The sequence below is a fragment of the Pomacea canaliculata genome, linkage group LG14 (genome assembly GCF_003073045.1).
Source record: "Pomacea canaliculata isolate SZHN2017 linkage group LG14, ASM307304v1, whole genome shotgun sequence".
Lineage (NCBI taxonomy): Eukaryota > Metazoa > Mollusca > Gastropoda > Architaenioglossa > Ampullariidae > Pomacea > Pomacea canaliculata.
The window spans coordinates 2,217,053-2,244,920 of record NC_037603.1 but is presented as its reverse complement, the minus strand read 5'-3'; the positions used below and the strand labels follow the sequence as shown (position 1 = coordinate 2,244,920).

The window sequence follows — 27,868 nt, the reverse complement described above, 5'->3', positions numbered from 1 at the left end:
GTTCGCATACATTTGCTGTCTCAGTCTTCACTGTGTGACTTGCTTTACCACATGCTGCTTTTCTGAATTAGTATCATTGATAGAATCTTGCTCAGTATTAATTGAAAAAGGAGTAGAATTGAAAGTGAATATTCAGTTTATTTCGTTCTCTTTCTTGTTATTATCATCAACAAGAATCGATTAAGACAATTCAAACAAGCAAACTCACTGATAATTCATTTGCAATTTTCCATAATCAGAGATAGCGTAGCATGTTACAAACTAACGACAGAAAGTACAGCGCAGTGTATCGTGGATTTTTATGGCTTTTGAAAGGACATGAGATCTTTGACAATGCATGCAAAGCATGGAGAAAATCTGGCAAAAGGTGCTGAGTCTGGTGCATTTTGAATTATCATGTGCATATTTTAGGGGGTTGGGAGCATAAATGGAGCTTTACACACTGCACACAGAAAAATTTTCATCAATGTCAGCACATGTTCTTTGAAAATACAAACTATTTCTCTGGTATTAACTCTCTCATTTTTTTACTGCTTTCACTGAAATCTGGACTGCTGCTACAATGTTAAATGCTATTTACCATTAAGAAAAAGAGAATAGAAACCAGCTGTAACTTACAAACACAAAAAAAGGCACTAGATTATGGATTAATACAAAGGAGAAAAAAAAAGTAAATACAGAAAGAACCTGTACTGGGTGCTAAGCATAGCATGCTCTTTAAAATTATTTGATCGTCTTAAAGGAAGGAAGCCAAATACCACCTCTAGACACTTCATGCATGAGGGAGTTTGTCTTGTTATCAGCATGTCTTATTAACAGACAACTTTACTTAACACTGAACTGTTTTAAATGGGCAGGGATGCTAAAAGAAACGATGCTTTATATACAATTCACTCCTAGGGTCTCTCATCGACAGCATACGCTGCATTAATAAGGCATTTACATCCCTGTCTATTATCATGTTGTTTAATACTACCCTCTGCATGGAACTAGCCTTTTTATATCCGAGACCGCCTACAAGCTTTCTGACATACCCTGCACTTATAAAGTTTCACATCACTGTGGGACTGAATGTGATGTTTTAGGTTATTTGATCTTTTCAAAGATACATGACATACAGTACACAGGTGAGGTCTCTCATCACTGTGGTCACCCTGAGCTTTTTAAAAAAAGAGTTAAGCACTTAAAGCACTATTACATACACTGCATTAGTGAGGTCTAACAGTAGTGTGGGAGAACATGTGCCTTTTTAAATCATTAACACCTAAACCAATTTTTACATATATTGCACTGGTGAGGTCTCTAATCAATGTGGGTCAACATGTGCGATCTTAAATCCTCTGAGCACATAAATGTAGCTGTATACACACTGCACTCCTGAGGTTTAACATCACTGTGTGTCTCCATGTGCTGTTTCAGGTCATTTGATCTTTTGAAAGATACATGACATACAGTACATTGGGTGAGGTATCTCATTACTGTGGGTCATGTGCTTTTTTAAAACATCTGAGCACATAAAAGCCATATTACAACACTGCATTGGAAAGGTCTCTCATCACTGTGGGTCAACATGTGACTTTTTAAATCACTTAAAGACTTAAATGAATTTTCACATATACTGCACTGGTGAGGTCAACCACCACTGTGGTCAACATGTGCGATCTTAAAGATTCTGGACGCTTAAAAGTAGCTTTACACGAACTGCACTTGTGAGGTCTTGCATCACTGTGCCTCAACATGTGGTGCTTTAAATGCCATAAGGACCTAAATGAATTCTTACATACACTGCATTGGTGTGGTTTCACACCACCGTGGGTCATCATGTGCTTTTTTAAAACAGCTGAGGACTTAAAAGCCATATTACATACACTGCACTGGTGAGGTCTAACATTACTGTGGGTCAACATGTGACTTCTTAAACCTCCTGAACACTTAAATGAACTTTTACACACACTACACTGGTAAGGTCTCTCTTTACTGTGGGTCACCATGTGGCTTTTTAAATCACTTGAGCTCTTAAATGAACCGTTACATATACTGCACTGGTGAGGTCTCTCATCAGTGTGGGTCAACATGTGTGTTTTCAAAATACTTGAAGTCTTAAAAGCACTATTACATATACTGCAATGGTGATGTCTCTCACCCCTGTGGGTCAACATGTGCGATCTTAAATCCTTTGGGGACATAAATGTAGCTTTACACACACTGCACTCCGGAGGTTTTAAATCACTGTGGGACTGCATGTGCTGTTTTAGGTCATTTGATTTTTTAAAAGATTCATCACATATATTACACAGGTGAGGTCTCTCATCACTGTGAGTCACCATGTGCCTTTTTAAATAACTTAAACTCTTAAATGAACCGTTACATATACTGCACTGGTGAGGTCTCTCATCAGTGTGGGTCAACATGTGTGTTTTCAAAATACTTGAAGTCTTAAAAGCACTATTACATATACTGCATTGGTGAGGTCTCTCATCACTATGGGTCAACATATGTGAGATTAAATCCTCTGGGCACAGAAATGTAGCTTTACACACATTACACTCTGGAGGTTTAACATCACTGTGAGACTGCATGTGCTGGTTTAGGTCATTTGATTTTTTAAAAGATACACCACATATAGTACACAGGTGAGGTCTTTCATCACTGTGATTTTTCATGTGCCTTTTTAAATCATTTAAACTCTTAAATGAACCGTTACATATACTGCACTGGTGAGGTCTCTCATCAGTGTGGGTCAACATGTGTGCTTTCAAATTTCTTGAAGTCTTAAAAGCACTATTACATATACTGCACTGGTGAGGTCTCTCATCAGTGTGGGTCAACATGTGTGTTTTCAAATTACTTGAAATCTTAAACGCACTATTACATATACTGCACTGGTGAGGTCTCTCATCAGTGTGGGTCAACATGTGTGTTTTCAAATTACTTGAAGTCTTAAAAGCACTATTACATATACTGCACTGGTGAGGTCTAACATTTCTGTGCTTCAACATGTGCTTTTCTAAACCACTTGAGCACTTAAAAGCTCTATTACATATACTGCACTGGTGAGGTCTAGCATTACTGTGGGTCAACATGTGTCTTTTTAAATCTCTTTGAGTCTTAAAAGCCTTATTACATATACTGCACTGGGGAGTTTTCGCAACATTTTGGGTCACCATGTGCTTTTTTTCGGATGGAGTTTTAAAAGAAGTGGATGGATGAGATATCTTATTACTGTTGGTTACCTGGTTGTGTTTTAAAGTATCTAGTCTTTCTAACGCAGCTGTACATGCAGTATGCTGGTCAGCTTTAAAATCACAGTGGATCACCATATGTTTCTTGAGTAGGGTTGGAAACCTGAAAGAAGATAAGCACACTTGGCACTGATATGATTTAGCATCACTATGGATTTCTGTTTCTGAATCAATGGTGACTTCAGTAACAGTTGGATGAATCTGATGCTGTTGACTTTCTGTGAATATATCTGTCACCTTAGGAGTTTTGCATCTAGCAGCATTCATTTCTTGACAATTCTCATCAATGTTATTCTTCCACATTGCATGCTGACCAGGCCACCCTGTCTCAGTCTTCACTATGTGACGATGATCTTGTTCTTCTTGCTTATATACAAGCTGCTTTTCTGTCTTTGCACATTGCACAGGATCCTGCTCAGTCTTAATTAAACAGGTGACATCTTGACAGTGGTACTCCACTTTCACAGCACTCTCATGACTGCAATCTGACTGCTGAATGTAAGCAGCATACTCAGGTTTTATGCAATAAAGTTCTTCACCAGGAAGTTGCTCACTTTTAATGCAATAAATGGCATCCTCAGAGTTAAGCTCCAGTTTTACACCATCCTCATGTTTCCAGTTTGATTGATGAATATGCATAGCAATCTCAGGTTTTATGTAAGTTGTGTCAGAATCTGAATGCTCAATGTGTGCAGCAAGCTCAGGTTTTATGTGCTGAAGTTCTTCATCAGGAACTTCCTCAGCTTTAATACAATGAATAGCATTCTGAGAGTTAAGTTCCAGTTTTACACCATCCTCATGTTTAAAGTTTAATTGATGAATATGCGTAGCAGGCTCAAGTTTTATGAAATCTGGACCAGAAGTGTTTTTAAGATGCACACAGCTAATCGGTGAGCAATATGTCATATTTGTATAAGAACAAAATGTGCTTTCTGTCTCAAGCATTACATCATTATTTAGGTCTTCTTGTAGATCAGCTTCAGACCTTGGTTCAGTCTTTATGCTGTGTATACATGAGACCTGGACTTGATTGGTTATAGCAGACATAGCTTCCTCTTCTAAGATTACATTCAAGATTTCTTCTTTAATCCTTAAAGTACTATCTGAGTGAAACTGCACACGTCCTTAGTTCCTTCACATCCTGAGACTCAGTCCCTGCAGCTTTAACAAAAGCCTGCAATATTACAATATAACAAGACATTAATTACATCTCACGTCTTTTGCCTTCTTTTGATTTTTAAAACATTTTGTTGCATATGTGAAAGTGAAAATACCACGGTCATTTTTTTCAAAATAGTTGGATACTGAAAACCTTATTAATACTCCATTATTATTTTTCATGACTTAATAGGAAATATTGCCTTCCATTTAAAAATTTGTTATTATTGTGGTGTTCAGGCATGACAGTTTTATTCTCATTACGAGATAAGATTTCATAAAGGAACCAAATGAATATTCCTTAAACCAACAGAAGGTGGATTTTTAAATGGCAGTATATGAATTGGCATGAACAATGTATCATCTGCAAGTGTCATTTTTTCACTCATATTGCAATTAGCAGTGCATACTGTAAGGTAGTATTTTATTTTAAATGGCCCACATAATTAATGTATACATATGAAAACTTCCTGATACCATAGAAACAATAATTTATACTTGTAACTGTATAAATGGATAATAATTTAGTACATGAGAAAAAGCACAATTTTTAGGTTGTAAAAAGTGTAATATTTTTTTTACCGATTGCCTTTTTTAGGACATACATTATTCTAACATGCTGGTACCGAAGTTTTAATGGTTTTCAGTTTTTATAAAGGGAGATCATTTTTGTGGTCATCTGAATGTTTTAATTTTTTTAAATTTATTGAAGGCTGTGTGTGTGTTAATTTGTTACATTTAGGTTAGGTCTTGGACTTGCGTTTATGCAGAATGAAAACGCCTGGTTGAGCCAAAGCCTAAATACAACATCGGAATGTTTTACTAACCTGATATTGGAGGCGGCTTTCGTTCAGGCAGTGGCGGTAATTTTACGATTGGCCACTTCTGCAAACGCACCACGTGCTCTTGTCCAGGCTACAAGGACAGTCCGCTGAAGGTTCGAGGAGAGTTTCACAGCTGAGCAACAAGTTGCTATACAGTCGTCCCTACGATACAGCGACAAGAGGCTAGGAACTGTTAGAGACCCTTTACTTTCAAATCATGATGTGAGTCGTTGAGCAGAATATTCTTTTGAAGTAACGGAAGTAAGTCATAGGTTGGTCGGGTGCATTGAACAGAAGGGAGATAGGGTTGGGAAAGGTCCATTGTACACAGGGGTGAAGTGCCTTTTTGGGTATGTCGATTATCAGTATGTCTTTGACTTGTGCAAGGTGGGTATGCTATGCCTGATATGGGCACTCAAAATGATTTGTATCATAAGTGATTAAGCTGATGTAGTATGCTGATGTTTTTTAACTAGGATACACCCCAAAACTGGATGCTGCCAATTAGATTGATTGGTCAGACGTGTCATTTAAAATCTGTTTGTATATTCTTTTATTAAATAAATTCAAGAGAAAAAGATTTTTTGTGTTTGTGTCGGGAGAAGGTGCTGAGAACTAGGTTAGTGACTATATCAGCTATATTTGTACATAGATCTTAACTTAGTCTTCACTATGTAACTATGATCTTATCTACTTTCTAAATAACAAGTGGCTCTTCTGGGAACACTGCGAATAGGGATTAATAAAGGGAATCATTCAAAAGTTCTGTTTGTAGATTATTTTTCTATACAACATTGTAAGCAAAGAGAAAAACATTTATGTGTGTGGATATCGGGTGATGATTCAAAATTATGTTCGCATACATTTGCTGTCTCAGTCTTCACTGTGTGACTTGCTTTACCACATGCTGCTCTTCTGAATTAGTATCATTGATAGAATCTTGCTCAGTATTAATTGAAAAAGGAGTAGAATTGAAAGTGAATGTTCAGTTTATTTCGTTCTCTTTCTTGTTATTATCATCAACAAGAATCGATTAGAGACAATTCAAACAAGCAAACTCACTGATAATTCATTTGCAATTTTCCATAATCAGAGATAGCGTAGCATGTTACAAACTAACGACAGAAAGTACAGCACAGTGTATCGTGGATTTTTATGGCTTTTGAAAGGACATGAGATCTTTGACAATGCATGCAAAGCATGGAGAAAATCTGGCAAAAGGTGCTGAGTCTGGTGCATTTTGAATTATCATGTGCATATTTTAGGGGGTTGGGAGCATAAATGGAGCTTTACACACTGCACACAGAAAAATTTTCATCAATGTCAGCACATGTTCTTTGAAAATACAAACTATTTCTCTGGTATTAACTCTCTCATTTTTTTACTGCTTTCACTGAAATCTGGACTGCTGCTACAATGTTAAATGCTATTTACCATTAAGAAAAAGAGAACAGAAACCAGCTGTAACTTACAAACACAAAAAAAGGCACTAGATCATGGATTAATACAAAGGAGAAAAAAAAGTACATACAGAAAGAACCTGTACTGGGTGCTAAGCATAGCATGCTCTTTAAAATTATTTGATCGTCTTAAAGGAAGGAAGCCAAATACCACCTCTAGACACTTCATGCATGAGGGAGTTTGTCTTGTTATCAGCATGTCTTATTAACAGACAACTTTACTTAACACTGAACTGTTTTAAATGGGCAGGGATGCTAAAAGAAACGATGCTTTATATACAATTCACTCCTAGGGTCTCTCATCGACAGCATACGCTGCATTAATAAGGCATTTACATCCCTGTCTATTATCATGTTGTTTAATACTACCCTCTGCATGGAACTAGCCTTTTTATATCCGAGACCGCCTACAAGCTTTCTGACATACCCTGCACTTATAAAGTTTCACATCACTGTGGGACTGAATGTGATGTTTTAGGTTATTTGATCTTTTCAAAGATACATGACATACAGTACACAGGTGAGGTCTCTCATCACTGTGGGTCACCCTGAGCTTTTTAAAAAAAGAGTTAAGCACTTAAAAGCACTATTACATACACTGCATTAGTGAGGTCTAACAGTAGTGTGGGAGAACATGTGCCTTTTTAAATCATTTAAACACCTAAACCAATTTTTACATATATTACACTGGTGAGGTCTCTAATCAATGTGGGTCAACATGTGCGATCTTAAATCCTCTGAGCACATAAATGTAGCTGTATACACACTGCACTCCTGAGGTTTAATATCACTGTGGGTCTCCATGTGCTGTTTCAGGTCATTTGATCTTTTGAAAGATAAATGACATACAGTACATTGGTGAGGTATCTCATTACTGTGGGTCATGTGCTTTTTTAAAACATCTGAGCACATAAAAGCCATATTACAAACACTGCATTGGAAAGGTCTCTCATCACTGTGGGTCAACATGTGACTTTTTAAATCACTTAAAGACTTAAATGAATTTTCACATATACTGCACTGGTGAGGTCAACCACCACTGTGGGTCAACATGTGCGATCTTAAAGATTCTGGACGCTTAAAAGTAGCTTTACACGAACTGCACTTGTGAGGTCTTGCATCACTGTGCCTCAACATGTGGTGCTTTAAATGCCATAAGGACCTAAATGAATTCTTACATACACTGCATTGGTGTGGTTTCACACCACCGTGGGTCATCATGTGCTTTTTTAAAACAGCTGAGGACTTAAAAGCCATATTACATACACTGCACTGGTGAGGTCTAACATTACTGTGGGTCAACATGTGACTTCTTAAACCTCCTGAACACTTAAATGAACTTTTACACACACTACACTGGTAAGGTCTCTCATCATTGTCGGTCAGCACATGTTTTTTTAAATCATTCGAGCGTCTAAAAGCAGATTTACACACACTACACTGGTGAGGTTTCTCATCACTATGGGCCACCATGTGCCTTTTCAATTCGTACAATTGCCTAAAACCAGCTTTACACACAATGCACTGGTGAGGTTTCTCCTTAACGTGGGTGTGCATGTGCATGTGCTCTTTTAAGGTATATGATCTTTTAAAAGCAGCTTTACATACGCTGCACTTATAAGGTTTAACATCGCTGTGAATTACCATGTGATGTTTTAAACCTAGTACCTGCTTAAAACTAGCTTTACACACACTACACTGGTGAGGTTTCTCATCACTGTGGGTCAGCATGTGCTCTTTCAAATTACTTGAGCGCCTAAAAGTAGCTGTACACATATTGCACGGGTAAGGTTTTTCCTCACTCTGAGTAAAAATGTGCATTTTTAAATCTTTGGAGGGTTTAAACGTTGTTTGAAAGTCACTGGACTGGTGAGGTTTCTCGAATATGTGGGTCAGCATGTGCCTTTTTAAATACTGTGAGCGCCTAAAAGTGGTTTTACACTTACTGCACTGATAAGGTTTCTCATCACTGTGGGCTTCAATGTGTTGTTTTAAAGCTTTTGATGTTTTAAATGCAGCTTTACACTCACTGCACTGAAATGGCCTAGCATTACTGTGCGTCAGCATGTGCTCTTTTAAATGACTTGAGTGTCTAAAAGCTGCTTTACACATACCACACTGGTGAGGTCTCTTATCACTGTGGATCAGCATATGTCTTTAGTAAGTATGGAAATCTGAAACAAGAGATGCACACCTTGCACTGATTGGTTTTAGTGACACTGTTGACATGTTTGTTTGAATCAATGGTGACAGCAACTTCTGTGACACATGAATTTGTCTGATGCTGAGGGCTTCCTGTGACAATATCCATAACCTCAGGAGTTTTACAACTAACAGTACTCATCTCTTGAACTGTCTCATTACTGTCATGCTGGCACACTTCCTGCTGAGTGCACAAGTCTGTCCCAGTCTTCACTATGTGAGTATCATTTTGTTCTTGCTTAATCACAAGCTGCTCTTCTGTCTTTGCATCCTGCACATGATCATGCTCAGTCATAATTGACCAACTGGCATCTTGAGAGTGGAACTCATGTTTCACGTCACTATGTTGAAAGTGTGCAAAATACTCAGTCTTTATATAATGCAATTTTTTATCAGGAGCTTGCTCAGTTTTAACAGAACATGTGGCACATTGAGAAGTGAACTCCAACTTCACAACATTTTCATTTTTGCAGTTTGTCTGCTGATTGTGTGCAGAAGGCTCAATGTTTATGTGAGGAAGTTCTTGACTAGCAGTTTCTTCAGTTTTGATAGAACAAATGGCATCTTGATGATGAAACTCCTGTTTCACACCACAATCATGCTGTAAGTTTAACTGCTGACTGTGTGTAGCAAGCTCAGATTTCATGTCATACAATTGACCAGAGCTGTTCTCAAGCTGCACAAGGTTAGTCTGTGACCAATTTGTCGCTCTAGAATAAGAAGAAAACGAACTTTCTGTCATCAGATTTACACTCGAATATTTCTGTAGATCAACTGCAGAGCTTGGTTCACACTTGATGAGTGTACACAGAACCTGGAATTCACTTTTCATGGTAGACATAGTTTCCTGCTCTTGTAGGCTCATAGTTGATTTGTCTTTGTTTATTGTTAAAGTACTGTCAGACTGAAACTGCATACAAGGCCTTAGCTCCTTCATCATTGGTGTCTCAGTACTTGTTATAATAAGAACCTGAAACATTACAATGTGACAATGAGTGAATTTTATATTCATTGAACTAAAAATGCATCCAGAAAATTGAGACTCACTTGGGATCTATATTTCTTAAACATAATGGCTATCATTTTATAAGGTAAAGGTTCAAATCGCACACTGTGAAGAAAGAACTCTGCAAGATTGATAAATTAATTTGAAACAGCTGATTATTTATTGACTATTAAAGAAACATTAATCTTTTTCTCCACTGTTCACACACACAGAAAGTGAAGTGACATCTTGAAGCGATGAAGAATAAAGATATAGGAATAGCATAGCACAATGTTGCTGCCAATGGTCATGCTCACTGGACTAAACAGCATCTTGAACATCTATAAACTGCCAAAATAATGTCAAAAGAACAACATAAAGTCTGGCTGCATTTAAAGCTGGAAGGAAAGTGCGGATCAGTTAATGGTGATGACACATTGCCAATAATCTCCAGAAACCATTGATCAGTGATATAAAAATAGTTAGAAGTGACCATCATGTTAACAACAAAGCCATACTCATCACAAATTGAATCATTACAATAATAAGAACAACAATGAAAAAAATTATAGTAATTTGTAAACCATGAACAAATAATGCATAATGCAAATAAAATTAACCTTTGTTGTTCTAACAAATTGTTTAATTGCCCTACCAAGAAGATATCATGGACAAAAAGGAATATCCTCCCCTAAACAAAAACAAACAAACAAACAAACAAACAAAAAAAAACAAACAAAAACAAAAAAAAAAAACAAGCATGATGCGAAATCTACTGACATTATAATCATGTCGAAAGCTGACCTGTCTGGACTGTTCATGTAATTATTGGACTGACCACTTCTGCTCGAGCGCGACTGCACTATAGTCTCGAGGTCACGCGAACGGTCTGCTGGGAGTTCTGAGAGTTACACAGCCAGTTGCGAAGCTTGGAAAGCTGGCAAACTTATCCATAGGTGGTTCCATAGAAGTCGGAACGGGGTAGAAGTGCGACCATGAAGTAGATGCGACCCTAGCAAAGCTAGCATCACTGAGGCGGACAGAGAAATGCAAGTTCATTGAGAGAGATAAGAAGTCAGACTTAATTTTATTGGTCGTTTAAATCATGTGACATACCATGTTTCCGGTGCGTCTGCTACCATAGAGACAGAGAGTTGTTATCTGCTATCGTTCTGACCGCACGAAGGTACAAGTCAGAAAGTGGTAGCTATGGTGTACTAATAATTGTATTTGCCTGGTGGATAACTATGTCCATATATAATGCCTGATATGTTTTCCATAAACATTAAAAAAACTAATAAAAGAAATTAAGAAAAAGAAAAAAGTCGCTCTGAGACGGATCGGCGACTTTCTCCGTGTCCCCATCCCCCGCATCCTTGTCATACGCGACAACAGTAAAATATCCAAGAACTGTTGTCATGTCTCATTCTTTAACTTGCTTTCGATAACATTAAAAACTCGGTACTTTCTTAAATATAAGGCAAAAAAAGAATTAAAGCCGTTCAACAAGGATTAAAAGATTTATTAAATATTAAACAAACAGCATAACTATTAAACATTAAAGCATAAACAAACAGACAACATGTTCAACATTTTGGTGCTCATTATTAGCTCCGACCACTCAGTAACGTCAGTTTCGGTAGAGCCCTTGCGACAATTACCACGTGGTATTATCTATATCCTTCAGGGCTTTTGCTAGGGCAACTTGTTAGTTGTTACTATGGTCTATTCATTATCTGCCTTTACTCATGACCATCTATGCATTCCTGGTAGGAATGAACACAGATTTATAGATCACAGAAGTCTGTAGGTATGTGAGAGCTTCACAAAGAAATTCACTCTATTTACTCTATTATATATTAGACTTCTTCGATCTTAAAATCTAAATAACAAAAATTTAAAAAGTGATATATATTATGCACGCTCACGAATTGTCTTAGAGCTTAAGACAAGTAGGAGACATTAACAGATCGAAGAACGAAAGGAGAAACAACCATGAGTAATAAAAACGCATCTAGAAGACATAAAGAGAAATCAGGGAACAAGTTAATGGCAGGGATAGAGAGTATCAAAAATGTGCAGAGAAAGACGAGGAGGCGGACTAGTCAATTGACTACAACCACAACCATCGACAATTTTGTTTATTGGTGTCAGGAGCAATGTGAGTGGAACACGTGTGTTTTCAGCGCACGTTTAAATGATTCGATGGTAGGTAGATGACGGGCATGGAAGGGAAGAAACTTTCACTGTTTTTTAACACGGGGACTAAAAATCCGGTGACCATATGTAGTTGGCCAGGTGACAGAGATAGAGAACGAATTGTTATCCGACGAAGATCGTAGTAGTCTGGCTGGGATGGAGGAGAAGAAAAGTTTAGAGAAGTAGTCATATCCAGCAAAGAAATTAAAAGATAGCAGAGACAGTTTGAATTGAATGGGAGAGCAGATGGGTAGCAGGTTCAGAGAACGAAGGACAGGAGTGACCACGGGAGTCCGAGTGGCGAATGTGATGAGGAAGAGAGTTCCATTGCTTAGCAGCACAGAGGAAGGACGTCCGTTGTCCGTGTGTGGTTGTCTTTGTGGGAGGGAGGATGGAATGCCGGAGGGGAAGGTGGAGAGGTAGCACTAGAAAGCTCGGCACAGCACTTATAGGTGGTCCAGATGCTAAAAGTTATAGAAAAAGACAAGACCTTCCGCAGAATAGTCACTTGAACCGTTACAGTCAGATTTCTTTACTCTTTTGTTTATTTTTGTATGAGAGCACACTTGTTAGTATGTGTCGAGGTGATATCAATGCGCTGAGCACAAACGAATAAACAGCAACTAACCATAAAACAAACAAACCAATTTTTGGTGTAAAGTTTATACCTGTCTCTTTGATAACGCTTTCAAAGGTCCACCTGAATTAAAATGTCGTTTCAATTAATTAGTTAAGCTTTTACAATAATACTCAAGCTAACCTGAGCATTTTGACTATGTGCACAGACTAAACAACTCATTCAAACTGACAGAGGAGAAACTAATCAAAGGGACGTAAGACACATAAAAAAGGTTTCGCTTGTTATCTCCCATTCTTCAGTGTTTTGTTTGTTACCTGATCCGCACTGAAAAATTGTTTTCTCAATATATATATAATCAAGTCTTTAAAAGAAGATAGAAGCAATGTTTACTCCCTTACTTAAATTGTTTATTTAAATCGGTCTGTTTTTGTTTTCCCGGACATTTTATGAGCAGGCGGGTCACGAGGTCAAAAGCGGGACTGTCCCGCCTAAAGCGGTCACCTTAGTTTCAACGTTTGTTACATAAAGAAAGCGCTATCAAGGAATGGTTAAACCTTAAAAATGAATCAATTTTTATGTGCACGAAAATAATAAAACAATCCTTACTATTTAAACAAAATAAATTAGAAATAAAGTAAAATGTCATTTGCCGTTCGATGCCATCATTTCCGTGAGTTGTTGGCAGTGTAGTGTTAGACTCATGCACAGGGCTTGACGATAAGTCTGTCGGAAACCTGCAGACGAGGTGACTAAAAGGTCGACTGGTAGGCCTGCCTAGTCTCTGTCTTGTAAAAAAAGGCTGTAGAACACTGGAAGCTCTCCATCTTTCTCCCGAGAGCCTCCACCCTTTCTTGCACAGCCTCCTCCATCAGATTATCCCCTGGTCTGATCTGGACAGATAATTGTAGCTGTCATGTGGTTCGGGTTGGTCTGTGCAAAGCCTTCATGATGGTCGTCATCTCTGCCAAGCTGACCTTTTTTTATTCTTCCTACCTTCCTCTCCTAAGTTTGCTATTCTTTCAGCCTGCTCATTGCCTTCAATACCACAGTGTGAGAGTATCCATTGCATTAAGGCAACTGATATTTCTCAGGGCTGCTGTCAGCTTAGGGGGCTAATTATTGTGAGAGGCTTATTAATAAGTTGTGGAATTAACATTTTAACATCGAGCTGCTTCATGCAGAGTAGCATCGAACCTCTATCTAGTCAGGACAAGCACAAGCTGCACAAAGGTGTCTGTGGTATGTGGTACAGAATGTTTAACTTTCTACCTCACAGGTTGTTCATATCTTCATTTTCATAACAGTATCTAGAGGTCAGAGTTAACTGCGAAGGTATTCTGCTTCCTCATTGCACATCTACCGATAGTCGTATCTCATGAAGAGTTTAAAAAAGTATTTGTAACCGACGATCATTTGCGTATGAAGACTTTTCCCTCGACCCTCCTCTGAGTCGGATTCGCCGACATCTTTCTCGCAACTGAGTCCGGAGGATAGTGACAGACGCTTTCAGAACAAAAAGTTTGAATTACTTTTATCTTCGAATATCTCCAGCTTGTCACTGGTAAATAACTTATGAACAGTTAGTTTCCATGTGAATCTTTTCCAAGAAACGTATCCTACTCTCTTGTTATGATCTTCACCAGCTGGTCATCTTAAATATGAAAGGGAAGCTCTAACCGAGCATTGCAACGTTTGTCAGCCAATAGTGCATCCAGATAATTCCACCATCATGGCATAGGAAACACTTATCACCATCGAGAAGAATGAAAGGTAAAAAGTCGCACGATTTTTTGCCCAACCGGGTGGAAACTGTAAAAACTGTCGAGTTGAAGGCCTTTGCTATCCCACGAATTTCTGTGAGTATTATACGTTTTCAATGATCCCTGGGTTTCAAACCATATCCCCTTTTCTTCTTCTTTTTCCTATTCATTTCCATTGGAGGATAGGGTCACAGCCTAGAATAATGTAATTATTTTAATATCGTAGTGTTGCGAGGGGACAGGTATTGCGAGACACAGATTTGTCATCGTAGGAAATAATAAATTCTCAGCATTTTCGTGTTTTCCACAATTTTTTGCATTTTACATGTTTTACACATTTTACACTTTTCCCGCTGAGATAAAGGCAGGATTACATAAGTGTTGGCATCTCTCATCTAAACGTAAGTTTCTAGATATAATTTTGAGAGGTTGACGAGTCGTGAATGCAATATCGAATATAGATACTAATGCTCATACAGACTCTTGTTCTTTTTCTAATTCTTTCCTGCCTGTCAGTATGTTATTTTTGTCTTTCTCTCTCTTATCATTCTGGTCTCTCTCTCTCTCTGTGCATTTTCATTATTATCGAAATAAATCACTGAGCTACATTTATGAAGAAAGCTAATCCACACGTACTGACACTCACACACATACGCATATACATACATACATTTACGTATACTCACAGGCACGTACACACTACAGATGAACACACGTATACACACACATTTACATGTACACACAAAACACACATACATGCACGCACGCACAGGTATGTACAGGTACACACGCACACACATTAGACAAACGCACAAGAACGTGCGCGCGCACTTACAAGCGCAAACAGAGAGAGAGAGAAGAAAAAGAAGGAGAAGAAGACCGTGAGAGTTGGGTGTGACAGTTATATCCCAGCAGTCACTTATCTGCACGTTTGAGTCATGATGACATTCACACATAAGTGGTGATGTTGTAGATGATTTGCTTGTCTACTCGTGCGCGTGACTCTCTGCCCATCAGCGCTTTTGTTCTTCTCTCTCGTCTCCCCGCCGATGAGCTATTTCTAGGAACACTGCTCTTCACAAACAGGGAATCCCAGATGCGAGAAAGAAGGAAGAATATGCGATGACGAGTAATCTAATCTTTTAACAAGTAGACAAAGGCGATATGGAAACAGGAAGATTATAACAAAGTCCAGCTGTGACAAGGCTAAGGTACCCGGCTGCGATGTAAGAGGCAGCAAGTCGAAAACAAAGTAGGAATCCTCTTCAGTTTTAGGATAAAGCCGATATAAAAAATTGGAAAAAAAAATTATCCCGCACGTGATAGCGAGAGATGAATATGGGAGGACGAGTAATGTAATCTTTCAACAAGTAGACGATATAGAAAGAGGAAGATTGTAAGTCCACCTGTAACAAACATTCTATACCTGGCTGTGATGTAACAAGTAAAAAGGAAGAAGAAAGGGAACAGGTGTCAGTAGAATGAAGACGACGAATATACTCCTCGGAGTGCTTGTACGAGCTTTACCGAGCGAAAACAAAACCAAAAAATTACAAAAATATTGTATTCGACAAAACTGTTACGTCAGTTTGAATACACTGGCTTTCGAGCAGTCTTCTTTTAAAAAAAAACTATTATTATCTTCACTTAATAAAATAATTTTAATGTATATTGTAATCAGGGATGGGCAAGCTACTTTTAATTTGTAGCTGGCTACGCTACAGCTACTTTTTTTCAAAATGTAGCCGGCTACACTACAGCTACAATTTTCCAAAAAGTAGCCAGCTACTTTGGGCTACTTTTAAAATGTAGCCAGCTTCTTTTGGCTTCTTTTGGCTACTTTTAAAAGGGTGATGTTATAAAAAGTTAGCTGTAGTCAGCTGGCTGTAGCAACATACACAAACATCAAACATACATACAAAACACTATATTACTTGCTAACACAAGAACTGGCTTTTATATACATTGACCTTTATTCTGATCTGAGACCACCAAAAACTCCATATTAACAACAAAATGCAAAGGTATAAAACAACCTTTTGACTTAGTGCTGATAATTTGTGAATACTGTTAAAATAAATGTACATGCTTTCAGTCCTTCATGAAATTGAACTTGACCAGAACTTTGGCCTCGAAGTTGCTGTCTGTCACCCTAGTGCGCAGCTTTGTCATGATAAGTCCTGCCAGACTGAACTATCTCTCAACCGCAGCACTGCTTGGCAAGACGGTGTTGGTGCGCAGATAGAGTTGTTTGATCGTGGGCTATTTGTCCAGTTCACTGACATTCTGCGACAATCCAGACATCAGGAAGGTAGTTGTCTCAGGGGTGCCGGTAACTTCTTCATAAATGATGAAGTCGGCCAGTTCAGCTGAGCACTTGGTTGGGGATTGGACTGGCGTGTCCATCAATGCTGCCTCTGCAGTCAATGCGAACAACTTTGTTCTGGATCTTGTACTCTCTCAGGATGGAGTCGAGCTGCGTGGCTAGGACATCATGGGTGTGCGAACCTTTCACTCTTTTGCAGGCCAACGCAAAGGATTTTCTTTCATAGCCTTCCAAAAAATTGCAGGTAACTCCCAAGAATGACCTGAAACACAAGAAAGGAAAAGTAACATTAAAACTTAACCCTAATTTACATTGGCATCAAAATATTCTTTATAGATGAAAAACAAATACCAACTGAAATTAAACATTGAATTAAAAAATAATAAAAAAACTTGCCTTCGATGAGCAGTCCAGCAATCTGCAGTGATGCATACATGCTCCACATTCTCCAGTTCACCGATAATTTTCTTCTTTAGCTCAGCCATCTTTTCCTGAAACACAATGCACAATGCAATTTTAGCACATGAAATTTGAGTTATGTGACCAAGAACAAAAGATATTAATTGTGGATACATCACCCTACTTAAAATAAAACTAGTAAAACAAACAAAAAAGGAAGAAAAAAAAATTAGTAAAACTTACCTCCAACATTTGGTTCGCCGTTTCCTGCTCATTAACTGCGTTTCCTGGCCAGTGATCTGAACACGAACTTTGAAAACTTCTCGTTCTCCAGCATGAAGAAGGACAGGTTGCATTCCAACAGTAATCAAGACGGCGAATTGACGTCTGCTTTGCTGACGGTACTCTCGTGTTCCACTTTGAAGAGCTTCGAGACAGAGGGTGGTCGTCCGTCTCCCTTTTCCGCTTTCGTGACGTTCCAAGTCTTGAGTCAACTGCCTGGCAAGTAGTGATGTTTCCTCTAAAATAAACACATGAAATGAAAAAAATTTTAGAAGTCCATTCACAATCACAGCAAGTTTCTACCAGGCTAACTGTCATATTACATTACTAGCATTAAATATAAAATCCTTCAAGCCACCATACTGTTCAAACGTCCTTCATGCTTTTTTCATACAAACAAAATAAAACACACACACACACACACACACTTTATGACAAAGACTAAATAGATAGTACAGAAACGGTAAAGACAGCAGTTTGATCAATCGTCGCCCCAGCGGTAATCACGTTGATGCAACCCCTTACCTTTCCACAATCTTTACAACATGTACACTCCTCTATTCCAAAAGCTGACAAGCAAGAACATGAAGAATGAAGATCGATGAAAATCTCAACGAACTTACCTGCAAGTGTGTTCTCAAATTAAACGCCGACGTCTTGTTCGTTGAGTACTTGTTCGTGCTGCCGCACCCATTCTTGCATTTGAAACTATATCCACTCTCTGTTGCTTCACAAAATGTAAAAAATTTCAAATAAGGCTGGAAATTGATGGGTACGTCCATCTTCGTTTTTCAAATCGCTCCCGCCACATGGACGACCCAGTACTTGCGGTTACTGAGCGTGCGAGACACGTGGGTGTCTGGCTGTCAAGACACCGAGCAGTGACAGCAGTGGCTGTCGTCGTCTTGCTGACACGCTGTCGACGAATGGTCGTGAAAGTAGCCAACATGTAGCCAAGCTACGGCTACTTTCTAAAATGTAGCTACGGCTACAAGCTACTTTTTTTTAATTTGTAGCCGGCTAAGCTACAAGCTACAAAATTTGTAGCCAGCTACAGTAGCTGTAGCTAGGCTACAGCTACTCCCCATCCCTGATTGTAATTGTCGTCATCGTCCTCAATTCATTGTCTTAACTTCTATCTCACGTCCACTCAGCAAACAATGTCTAGAAGCAAGTGACCTGCTGTACTTTTTTTTTCAGGGCCATAAGACGGGCACCGAGACAACAGCATTCACATCATTTGATTGGTTATGGAAAAGATTTGTCAGCAGCCAATCATTAGCCAAAACAGAAACGGACTCTTTGAGCTCAGAATCTCACAGAAATCTCACAGACTGTTCCGAAGTCGAGACTCTCCAGTCTGGAGAAGAAGTGGCCACAATCGCGCCGTCTGAAAGTCGAGGTCGTCGTGAAAATGGAGAACATGGTCTGGACATGGGAGAAAAAACAGAAGGTCCGCTGCGCAGGCGTCGCTGCATCATTTTATTGGTCGTTGTCGTCTGTTTTCTTGTCATTTCCACCGCAGTCATCACCGGAGTACTCCTTACCGTACACTCACATGGTAAGCAAGCCTGAAGATGGCGGTCATTGCCACAGCATGTTTAGATATTGCACTCTTGATTAGATTAGCGTGGATGGATGAATGAATGGTTTCATAACCAAGGAAAATATAAACGGCTTTGCTCGTTGACTTTCATGTATAGCGCTTTTGAAAGAACCTCAGCCACAAGGCAACGGGAACTAATTTCTCGAAATCGAGAAAGATGGGAAACATGATGGTTAGGAGCCAGGTTCATATGATGTCTCCAGTCGGTTGGCAGAATGGTTAAGGCGTATCATTCAGTGAAAATATGAAAGATTCACAGCCACGTGTAATGCTGTAAATCTCGAAAAAGCATGCTGGTCTTCATGCAGTTATTCTGACACTGTTCTACGCAGACTTCAACTTATTTCCAAGAATCTATCAAGGCTTTAAGATACATTTCCATATATAAAAAATGATAAAATAAAATAAATTACCAAAGAAATTCATTGTATTCTAGAAAAAAATAGTGATTCGCCAATTGAATATTAAGTTGATTATATTTTTTTATCCAAAGGAACAGCAATGGCAAGTCAAGGATCGACAACTACCAACAAGGTATTCTTGTCAGCAACAATCACTATTACAGACAATGCAAGTAGACATTTGATGACTTCACCCAGCGTGAACTTAACGACCTTCATCAGCAGCACAAACATCAGTGAAACTACTCGTTCATGGATTACTAGCAGTGTCATCTCTCCAGTCCAAAGTATTCCAAGCAGTGTCAGTGAAACTACCTTTACATCGACTATTGACTCCTCCACCAAAACCATTACAGCCAGCATCAGTAACTCAACCCCTTTGTTCACTTCTGACAGTGTCAACTCTCCATCCCAAACCTCTACAAGCAGTGTCAGTGAAACTATTCCATCGTGGACTACTGGCAGAGTCATCGCTCCAGCCAAAACCACCACAGGCAGTATAAGTAGAGCTAATCCATCAACGAATACTATCAATGTCATTTCTTCAAACCAAGTAATTAAAGACAATATCAACAGCACCACGTCGTCTGCCTCAGTTACCAACACCACAACGTCGTCTGCCTCAGTTACCAACACCACAACGTCGTCTGCCTCAGTTACCAACACCACAACGTCGTCTGCCTCAGTTACCAACAGCACAACGTCGTCTGCCTCAGTTACCAACAGCACGACGTCGTCCAATTTAATTAACACCAGCAAAATCTCACCAGCTCTAATTACAGACAGCAAATCGTCTTCCACCGAAATTGACAGCAGCACAACCTCGCATGCCCTGATTACAAACGGCAAAATGTCACCTACTTTAATTACTAACAGCATAACGTTACTAGACATGATTACCAACAATACAACGTTACCTGCTTTGACTTCTAACAGCACAACGTCGTATGCTTTAATTACCAACAACACAACGTCGACTGCGTTAATTAACAGCAGCACAACATCGCCTGTCTTAATCAGCAGCAGCACAACGTCATCTGTTCTCACTGACAGCAGCCCAACGTCACATTACTTTATGAACAGCAACACCACGTCGCCTGTCTTAATCAACAGCAGCACAACGTCACCTGTTCTCACTGACAGCAGCACAACGTCACCTGTTCTCATTGACAGCAGCACAACGTCAACTGCCTTGATTGACAGCAGCACAACGTCACCTGTTCTCACTGACAGCAGCACAACGTCATCTGTTCTCACTGACAGCAGCATAACGTCACCTGTCTTGATTGACAGCAGCACAACGTCACCTGTTCTCACTGACAGCAGCACAACGTCACTTGTTCTCACTGACAGCAGCACAACGTCACCTGTTCTCACTGACAGCAGCACAACGTCACTTGTTCTCACTGACATCAGCCCAACGTCAACTGTTCTCACTGACAGCAGCACAACTTCACCAGCGTTAATTAGCAGCAGCACAACGTCACCTGCCTTGATCAAGAGCAGCACAACGTCACCTGTTCTCACTGACAGCAGCACAACGTCACCTGTTCTCACTGACAGCAGCACAACGTCACCTGCCTTGATTGACAGCAGCACAACGTCACCTGTTCTCACTGACAGCAGCATAACGTCACCCGTCTTGATTGACAGCTTCACAACGTCACCTGTTCTCACTGACAGCAGCATAACGTCACCTGTCTTGATTGACAGCTTCACAACGTCACCTGTCTTGATTGACAGCAGCATAACGTCACCTGTCTTGATTGACAGCAGCACAACGTCACCTGTTCTCACTGACAGCAGCATAACGTCACCTGTCTTGATTGACAGCAGCATAACGTCACCTGTCTTGATTGACAGCAGCACAACGTCACCTGTTCTCACTGACAGCAGCACAACGTCACCTGTTCTCACTGACAGCAGCATAGCGTCACCTGTCCTGATTGACAGCAGCACAACGTCACCTGTTCTCACTGACAGCAGCACAACGTCACCTGTTCTCACTGACATCAGCCCAACGTCAACTGTTCTCACTGACAGCAGCATAACGTCACCTGTCTTGATTGACAGCTTCACAACGTCACCTGTTCTCACTGACAGCAGCACAACTTCACCTGCGTTCATTAACAGCGGCACAAAGTCACCTGTTCTCACTGAAAGCAGCATAACGTCACCTGTCTTGATTGACAGCTTCACAACGTCACCTGTTCTCACTGACAGCAGCATAACGTCACCTGTCTTGATTGACAGCAGCACAACGTCATCTGTTCTCACTGACAGCAGCATAACGTCACCTGTCTTGATTGACAGCTTCACAACGTCACCTGTTCTCATTGACAGCAGCACAACGTCACCTGTCTTGATTGACAGCAGCACAACGTCACCTGCCTTTATTGACAGCAGCACAACGTCACCTGTCTCACTGACAGCAGCACAACGTCACCTGTCTCATGACAGCAGCACAACGTCACCTGTTCTCACTGACAGCAGCACAACGTCACCTGTTCTCACTGACAGCAGCATCACCTGTTCTCAGCAGCAGCAACGTCACCTGTTCTCACTGACAGCAGCACAGCGTCACCTGTTCTTGACAGCAGCACAACGTCACCTGTTCTCATGACAGCAGCACAACGTCACTGTTCTCACTGACAGCAGCACAACGTCACCTGTTCTCACTGACAGCAGCACAACGTCACCTGTTCTCACTGACAGCAGCACAACGTCACTGTTCTCATGACAGCAGCACAACGTCACTGTCTGACAGCAGCACAACGTCGCCTGTTCTCACTGACAGCAGCAACGTCACTGTGCTCACTGACAGCAGCACAACGTCACTTGTCTCACTGACAGCAGCATAACGTCAATGTTCTCACTGACAGCAGCACAACGTCACTGTTCTCATGACAGCAGCACAACGTCACCTGTTCTCACTGACAGCAGCACAACGTCACTTGTTCTCACTGACAGCAGCACAACGTTGTCTCATGACAGCAGCACAACGTCAGTTCTCACTGACAGCAGCACAACGTCACCTGTTCTCACTGACAGCAGCACAACGTCACCTGTTCTCACTGACAGCAGCACAGCGTCACCTACTGACAGCAGCACAACGTCACCTGTTCTCACTGACATCAGCCAAACAGTCACTGTTCTCACGACAGCAGCACAACAGTCACCTGTTCTCACTGACATCAGCCAACGTCACTGTTCTCATTGACAGACAGCAGCACAACGTCACCTGCCTTGATTGACAGCAGCACAACGTCACCTGTTCTCACTGACAGCCACAGCACTACGTCACCTGTCTCACTGACATGCAGCACAAACGTCACCTGTTCTCACTGACAGCAGCACACGTCACCTGTTCTCACTGAACAGCAGCACAACGTCACCTATTGACAAGCAGACACAACGTCACCTGTTCTCACTGACAGCAGCACAACGTCACCTGTCTGACAGCAGCACAAGTCACCTCTCATGACAGCAGCTCACCTGTTTGATTGACAGCAGCACAACGTCACCAGCAGCACAACGTCACCTGTTCCTCACTGACAGCAGCATACGTCACCTGTCTTGATGACAGCAGCACAACGTCACCTGTTCTCACTGACAGCACACGTCACCTGTTGCTCAATGACAGCAGCACAACGCTTGAACAGCAGCACAACGTCACCTGTCTCACTGACAGCAGCATAACCGTCACCTGTTTTGATTGACAGCAGCACAACGTCACCTGTTGTCTCAACAGCAGCACAACGTCACCTGTCTTGATTGACAGCAGCACAACGTCACCTTTGACAGCAGCATAACGTCACCTGTCTTTTGACAGCAGCACAACGTCACTGTCTTGATTACAGCAGCACAACGTCACCTGTCTTGACAGCAGCACAACGTCACCTGTTCTCATTGACAGCAGCACAACGTCACCTGTTCTCATTGACAGCAGCACAACGTCACCTGCTCATTGACAGCAGCAACGTCACCTGTTCTCATTGACAGCAGCACAACGTCACCTGTTCTCATTGACAGCAGCACAACGTCACCTGCCTTGATTGACAGCAGCACAACGTCATCTGCCTTGATTGACAGCAGCACAACGTCACCTGTTCTCATTGACAGCAGCACAACGTCACCTGTTCTCATTGACAGCAGCACAACGTCACCTGCCTTGATTACTAACAGAACAATGTCTCATGCTTTGAATAACAGCATCATGACGTCGACGTCCTCCTTGATTATCGCACAAACTTCGCCTACATTAACTAACAGTAGCAATACGTCCCTTGCGTTGGTTTACAGCAGCACAACGTTGCCAGCATTAATTAACAGCAGCACATCATCGACTAAATTAATTAACAGCAGCTTAATGTCACCTTCCTTAAATAATAGCAGGACATCGTCACCGTCCTTCATCATCAGCACATCGTCGCCCGCATTGAATAACAGCAGCACAGCGTCGCCTGCCTTGATTACCAACAGCACAACGTCTTCCACCTTAATTAACAGCAGCAGAACGTTGCTTGTCTTATTTAACAGCACCTTAACGTCACCTTCCTTAATTAACAGCAGCACAATGCCACCTGTTCTCATTAACAAAAACACTACGTCGCCTTCTTTAATTAACAGCAGTACAACGTCGCTAACGTTTATTAACAGCAGCACAATGTCATATGTTCTTATCAACAGCAGCACAACAACGCCTGCCTTAATTAACAGCAGTACAAAGTCGCAAACGTTTATTAACAGCAGCTCACCGTCACCTGCCTTGAGTCACAACAGCTCAACGTCGCCATTTTCGATGACCAGCTCCACGACGTCCATGTTGACTTCAAGCAGCATGGCCAGTGAGATCTCCAACTTAACGACGACCGAGAGGACAACTTCAACATCCTCAGTCACGTTGAACAGCACGTCTGCACCTGAGTTGACTAGCGGGTCAAGGTCTGACAGCAGCATGACGTCAACCACCTCAGTCACCATTAGCAACACGACCTCGCCAGGCACTGCTCCCAGCACAACCGCTTTTCCGACTACAGCATCGACCTTCACCACGGTAACAAGCAGCACCAGCCGCGAGCCTGCAACCTCCACCACCTCGATGAGGATGAGAAGAACGACGCACGCACTTAGAACAAAGACTACTACATACAAAAGGGACGGGAAGAACAGGACATCGCCAGTCCTTCGGACGAAGCCGACCCCCGCGACCGTCACCCTAGCGGGGCCGTAACCCTGATGACAAGCAATCCTCCGCCCTGACCCGGTGACCCCGGCGACAGCGGTCATGTTGATGATGAGCACGAACTCGATGACCTCCAGACGTATACGGCGACGATGTGCACGAGACTCATGCGACTGGAGAAGGAGTGGACACAAGCAGTCTTGATGACCCTCTGACCTCTGGTGTGTCATTGTTCACGGCTCCTGCGTGTCATTTACTTTAAATATATTATCGATAATATTTATTCATATTAGTCATTATATCTGTCAATCTTATCCACAGTGTGACTATCAATAGTGTGAATTCGCACCGCAACCGTGTATAAGTCGTTAGGCAGTAATGTGTCTACCGGAGGAAGTTCATTACACCATGTGGGTATCGAACCCTGGCGCCCTCAGATTTGGAAGCCAGTCCTCTTGTATACGCTTTCACAGATTCCCCAATAAGAGAAATATTTGTGTGTATGTCCAGGTGCATGCAAGTGTATGTGCGTGAAAAAATGATAAAATATATAAAAATGTAAATAATATAGAATCCCGGTGTTTGGATTGGGCTGGAATATATGCACGTTATAACTATACATTTGAAATACAATTTTTTGTGTATTTTTAAGCCTTATACCAGTCGCTACAATAACGCGCTTTTGTATTATATGTCAATGTTGTTTATATTTGATAATTTAAAAAACGTTTCGGTTGGACAGAGGTGTATATAGTGTTTGTATGCAATGAGTGTAATGGTGTAAGTGTGCGCGTTTGTTCGCGAAGACAGACATATAATATTTTTGCAAACTCCTTGTATAAAGTTTGTTGCAATATTTGTGACTTACGAAGTTTTCTTTATTTTATAACATCTTATTGAATAGTTTTGCTCTGTAAAGTCCGAGAATGATTAACATCAACAGTGTGAGCAAATGAGCTGCCACAGTTCTTCACAGACATTATTAGTATTCCTGGTTATGGTCTCTAGTCATTCACAGACGTTATTACTATTGCTGCTTATCGTCTCCAGTTATTCACAGCATTTTAAACGAGTCAGGACTGTTGCTGCACGTATCTCGGTTACTCGAACTTTCTCTTTCACATAGTCTTGTTCTGACAGCGACACCAATAAGACGATACTTGACTCTACGAAACTGCCACGCAAACCATTATTATTATTATTATTATTATTATCATCATCATCATCATCAATCATCAATCATCAATCATCAATCATCATCATCATCATCATCATTGCGCCTTATCCTGGCCTGTGGACAGCTGTAGACGCTTCACAAATGACAGAAGGTGATGTCACGGGGATGTCACGTCAAAATAAGGTGACGACACAATAAGGTGACGACAATATAAGGTGACGAGACAATAAGATGACAACAATATAAGGTGACGAGACAATAAGATGACAACAATATAAGGTGACGAGACAATAAGATGACAACAATATAAGGTGACGACACAATAAGGTGACGACACAATAAGATGACAACAATATAAGGTGACGACACAATAAGGTGACGACACAATAAGATGACGACAATATAAGGTGACGACAAAATGTCGGTGTTCAGCAGACCGTGTTCTCCACTCCTCAGGGCAGCGTCCACACACAACACGAACAACAACATCATACAAGCCGCAATACACTCCACAACAAATTCAACAGACTTCAATTACACAAGTCTCACTAGAACAACAAATGAGTTCAGCGGGAGAGTTTACTGATAAACAGAAGGTCAAGATGACATGAAACCCACACAATGGTGAAGTCGGCATGTAGGAAAATAACCGACAGAAACAGCACTTTTTTTCTGACCAACTCCCAGATAATCTCGATAGATAAACTTTAGCGCACATGCTGACACTGAGCTCACGCGGAATCATACACACACACACACACCTATCCACACATACAGGTGTTGACTGTCGTGGTGTCCTAGGGGTCAAAGATAAACATTCCGTGACGTTGGTATGCACCTGACCTGGCGACTTGTGGTTACCTACTGAGCTGCAACTGATAGCAGTTATCTTCCGAAAACTTTAATATTTTTTTACAGTTTCCTATTTCTTGACGGTCAGCCAAGGAGTAAGAGCTTTCCGCAGTAGACTACACCGTTAAATTAAAAGGTGATGGTAACTTATTAACCGTTTATGTTCAAGGTTGAACTCAAGGTTGACATGTTCTTAACAGGAAACCTCAAAAATGTTTTTAATTTAAATCGCTGACAGTCCTTTGTGGCTGGTAACTGCCAGTACTCATCCTGATTTACGGATGTCAGACGAGGACTCAGCTTGCCGACAAAGGATAGAAGAATCCAGGTATTCGAGAACAAGTGCCTGAGGAGACTGTTCAGGATCTCGTCCATGGAACATGTGACCTATGACCTCGTACGAATCACGGTCGCCATACTTGTAAGCAACCCTCACTCGCAACAGTCAAGCTGGGTTAGTTGTCTGGCCACGTGACCCCGCACGAATTGTGTCGAAGACAGAGTCAAAGAAGGTATCAAGGAGGTCTACTCCCCGGTGGTCAGAGAAATAAGTGGATTGTAAATGTAAAGGAGATGGTTGGTCATCCCTGTTCACTGTCGCCAGGGATCTAAACGGCGGGCCTTGTCGTCCGGTTGTACCCATGTGATCTCCCCAACGACCGCCACCGTCAAGGGACGAATAAATGAATGAATTTCGCGTTTTCAATGTTAATCACATGTCTCTTGGCACATTACTTTCCTTGGGAATATCTCTTGACGATCGCGATAAGCACAGTCTAGCTTTCCTTAAAAGTTTGTAATACCTTTTTATGTTAAAACTTGTTGATGCTTGATAAAACTCAGTGCTGTATACTGTAAACTTATATTCTTTACGATTTACTTTTTATTTCTTTTTATTATCCTATGTCCCACTTGTAAAGGGAGCACTATCTCCATTTTTCACAAGTAAGTCTACCCCTGGCAAGCAAAAGGGATGTAACTCGTACAAGAGGAGACCAAAATAAAATGCAGTTACTTCCCTTACATGGCCTCACCCATTCTTCAGTGACTTGCAGTCCTTTGCTTTCGAGGAACGGAGCACGTGAAGTTATTGAAGTTGTAAGTCACGGTCTTAGGGACACGTGACCGTCTTTCTAACTCCATGTATAGTATATAATGTACTTATCATCATCTCTTTTCACACGCATAGCATTTCCAAAGTCTACCTGAGATCTAGACAAAGATGACCTT

General features: G+C 40.9%; 5 protein-coding genes across 6 annotated transcripts; 2 read left to right on the top strand and 3 right to left on the bottom strand.

Moving 5' to 3' along the window:
• Positions 1-1,525: 1,525 nt before the first annotated feature.
• On the bottom strand, positions 1,526-5,649 carry LOC112555203 (zinc finger protein 708-like). Of its 2 annotated transcripts, XM_025223491.1 has the most exons (3): positions 5,228-5,642; positions 4,034-4,416; positions 1,526-3,844 (listed from the first exon to the last, which is right to left on the bottom strand). In XM_025223491.1, the coding sequence occupies exons 2-3, from the start codon at positions 4,287-4,289 to the stop codon at positions 1,590-1,592; spliced, it is 2,511 nt and encodes an 836-aa protein (XP_025079276.1). In that variant the 5' UTR covers positions 4,290-4,416; positions 5,228-5,642; the 3' UTR covers positions 1,526-1,589. The 2 variants fall into 2 exon arrangements, with proteins under 2 accessions (XP_025079276.1, XP_025079275.1); XM_025223490.1 differs by having other exon boundaries at positions 1,526-4,416; positions 5,228-5,649.
• A 3,169-nt stretch (positions 5,650-8,818) lies between these two features.
• On the bottom strand, positions 8,819-11,036 carry LOC112555511. The gene is made up of 2 exons (XM_025223946.1): positions 10,710-11,036; positions 8,819-9,856 (listed from the first exon to the last, which is right to left on the bottom strand). The coding sequence occupies exon 2, from the start codon at positions 9,824-9,826 to the stop codon at positions 8,819-8,821; it is 1,008 nt and encodes a 335-aa protein (XP_025079731.1). The 5' UTR covers positions 9,827-9,856; positions 10,710-11,036.
• Positions 11,037-14,077: 3,041 nt separating this feature from the next.
• On the top strand, positions 14,078-22,245 carry LOC112555510 (uncharacterized threonine-rich GPI-anchored glycoprotein PJ4664.02-like). Its single transcript, XM_025223945.1, has 6 exons — positions 14,078-14,506; positions 18,618-18,978; positions 19,517-20,606; positions 20,688-21,344; positions 21,375-21,855; positions 22,222-22,245. Exons 1-6 carry the CDS (start codon positions 14,414-14,416, stop codon positions 22,243-22,245), a joined length of 2,706 nt encoding a protein of 901 aa, XP_025079730.1. The 5' UTR covers positions 14,078-14,413.
• On the bottom strand, positions 16,647-17,408 carry LOC112555242. The gene is made up of 3 exons (XM_025223546.1): positions 17,379-17,408; positions 17,133-17,227; positions 16,647-16,998 (listed from the first exon to the last, which is right to left on the bottom strand). Exons 1-3 carry the CDS (start codon positions 17,385-17,387, stop codon positions 16,776-16,778), a joined length of 327 nt encoding a protein of 108 aa, XP_025079331.1. The 5' UTR covers positions 17,388-17,408; the 3' UTR covers positions 16,647-16,775.
• A 45-nt stretch (positions 22,246-22,290) lies between the features above and the next one.
• LOC112555509 (uncharacterized threonine-rich GPI-anchored glycoprotein PJ4664.02-like) lies at positions 22,291-25,465 on the top strand. The gene is made up of 2 exons (XM_025223944.1): positions 22,291-22,569; positions 23,371-25,465. The coding sequence occupies exons 1-2, from the start codon at positions 22,291-22,293 to the stop codon at positions 24,655-24,657; spliced, it is 1,566 nt and encodes a 521-aa protein (XP_025079729.1). The 3' UTR covers positions 24,658-25,465.
• Positions 25,466-27,868: the final 2,403 nt, after the last annotated feature.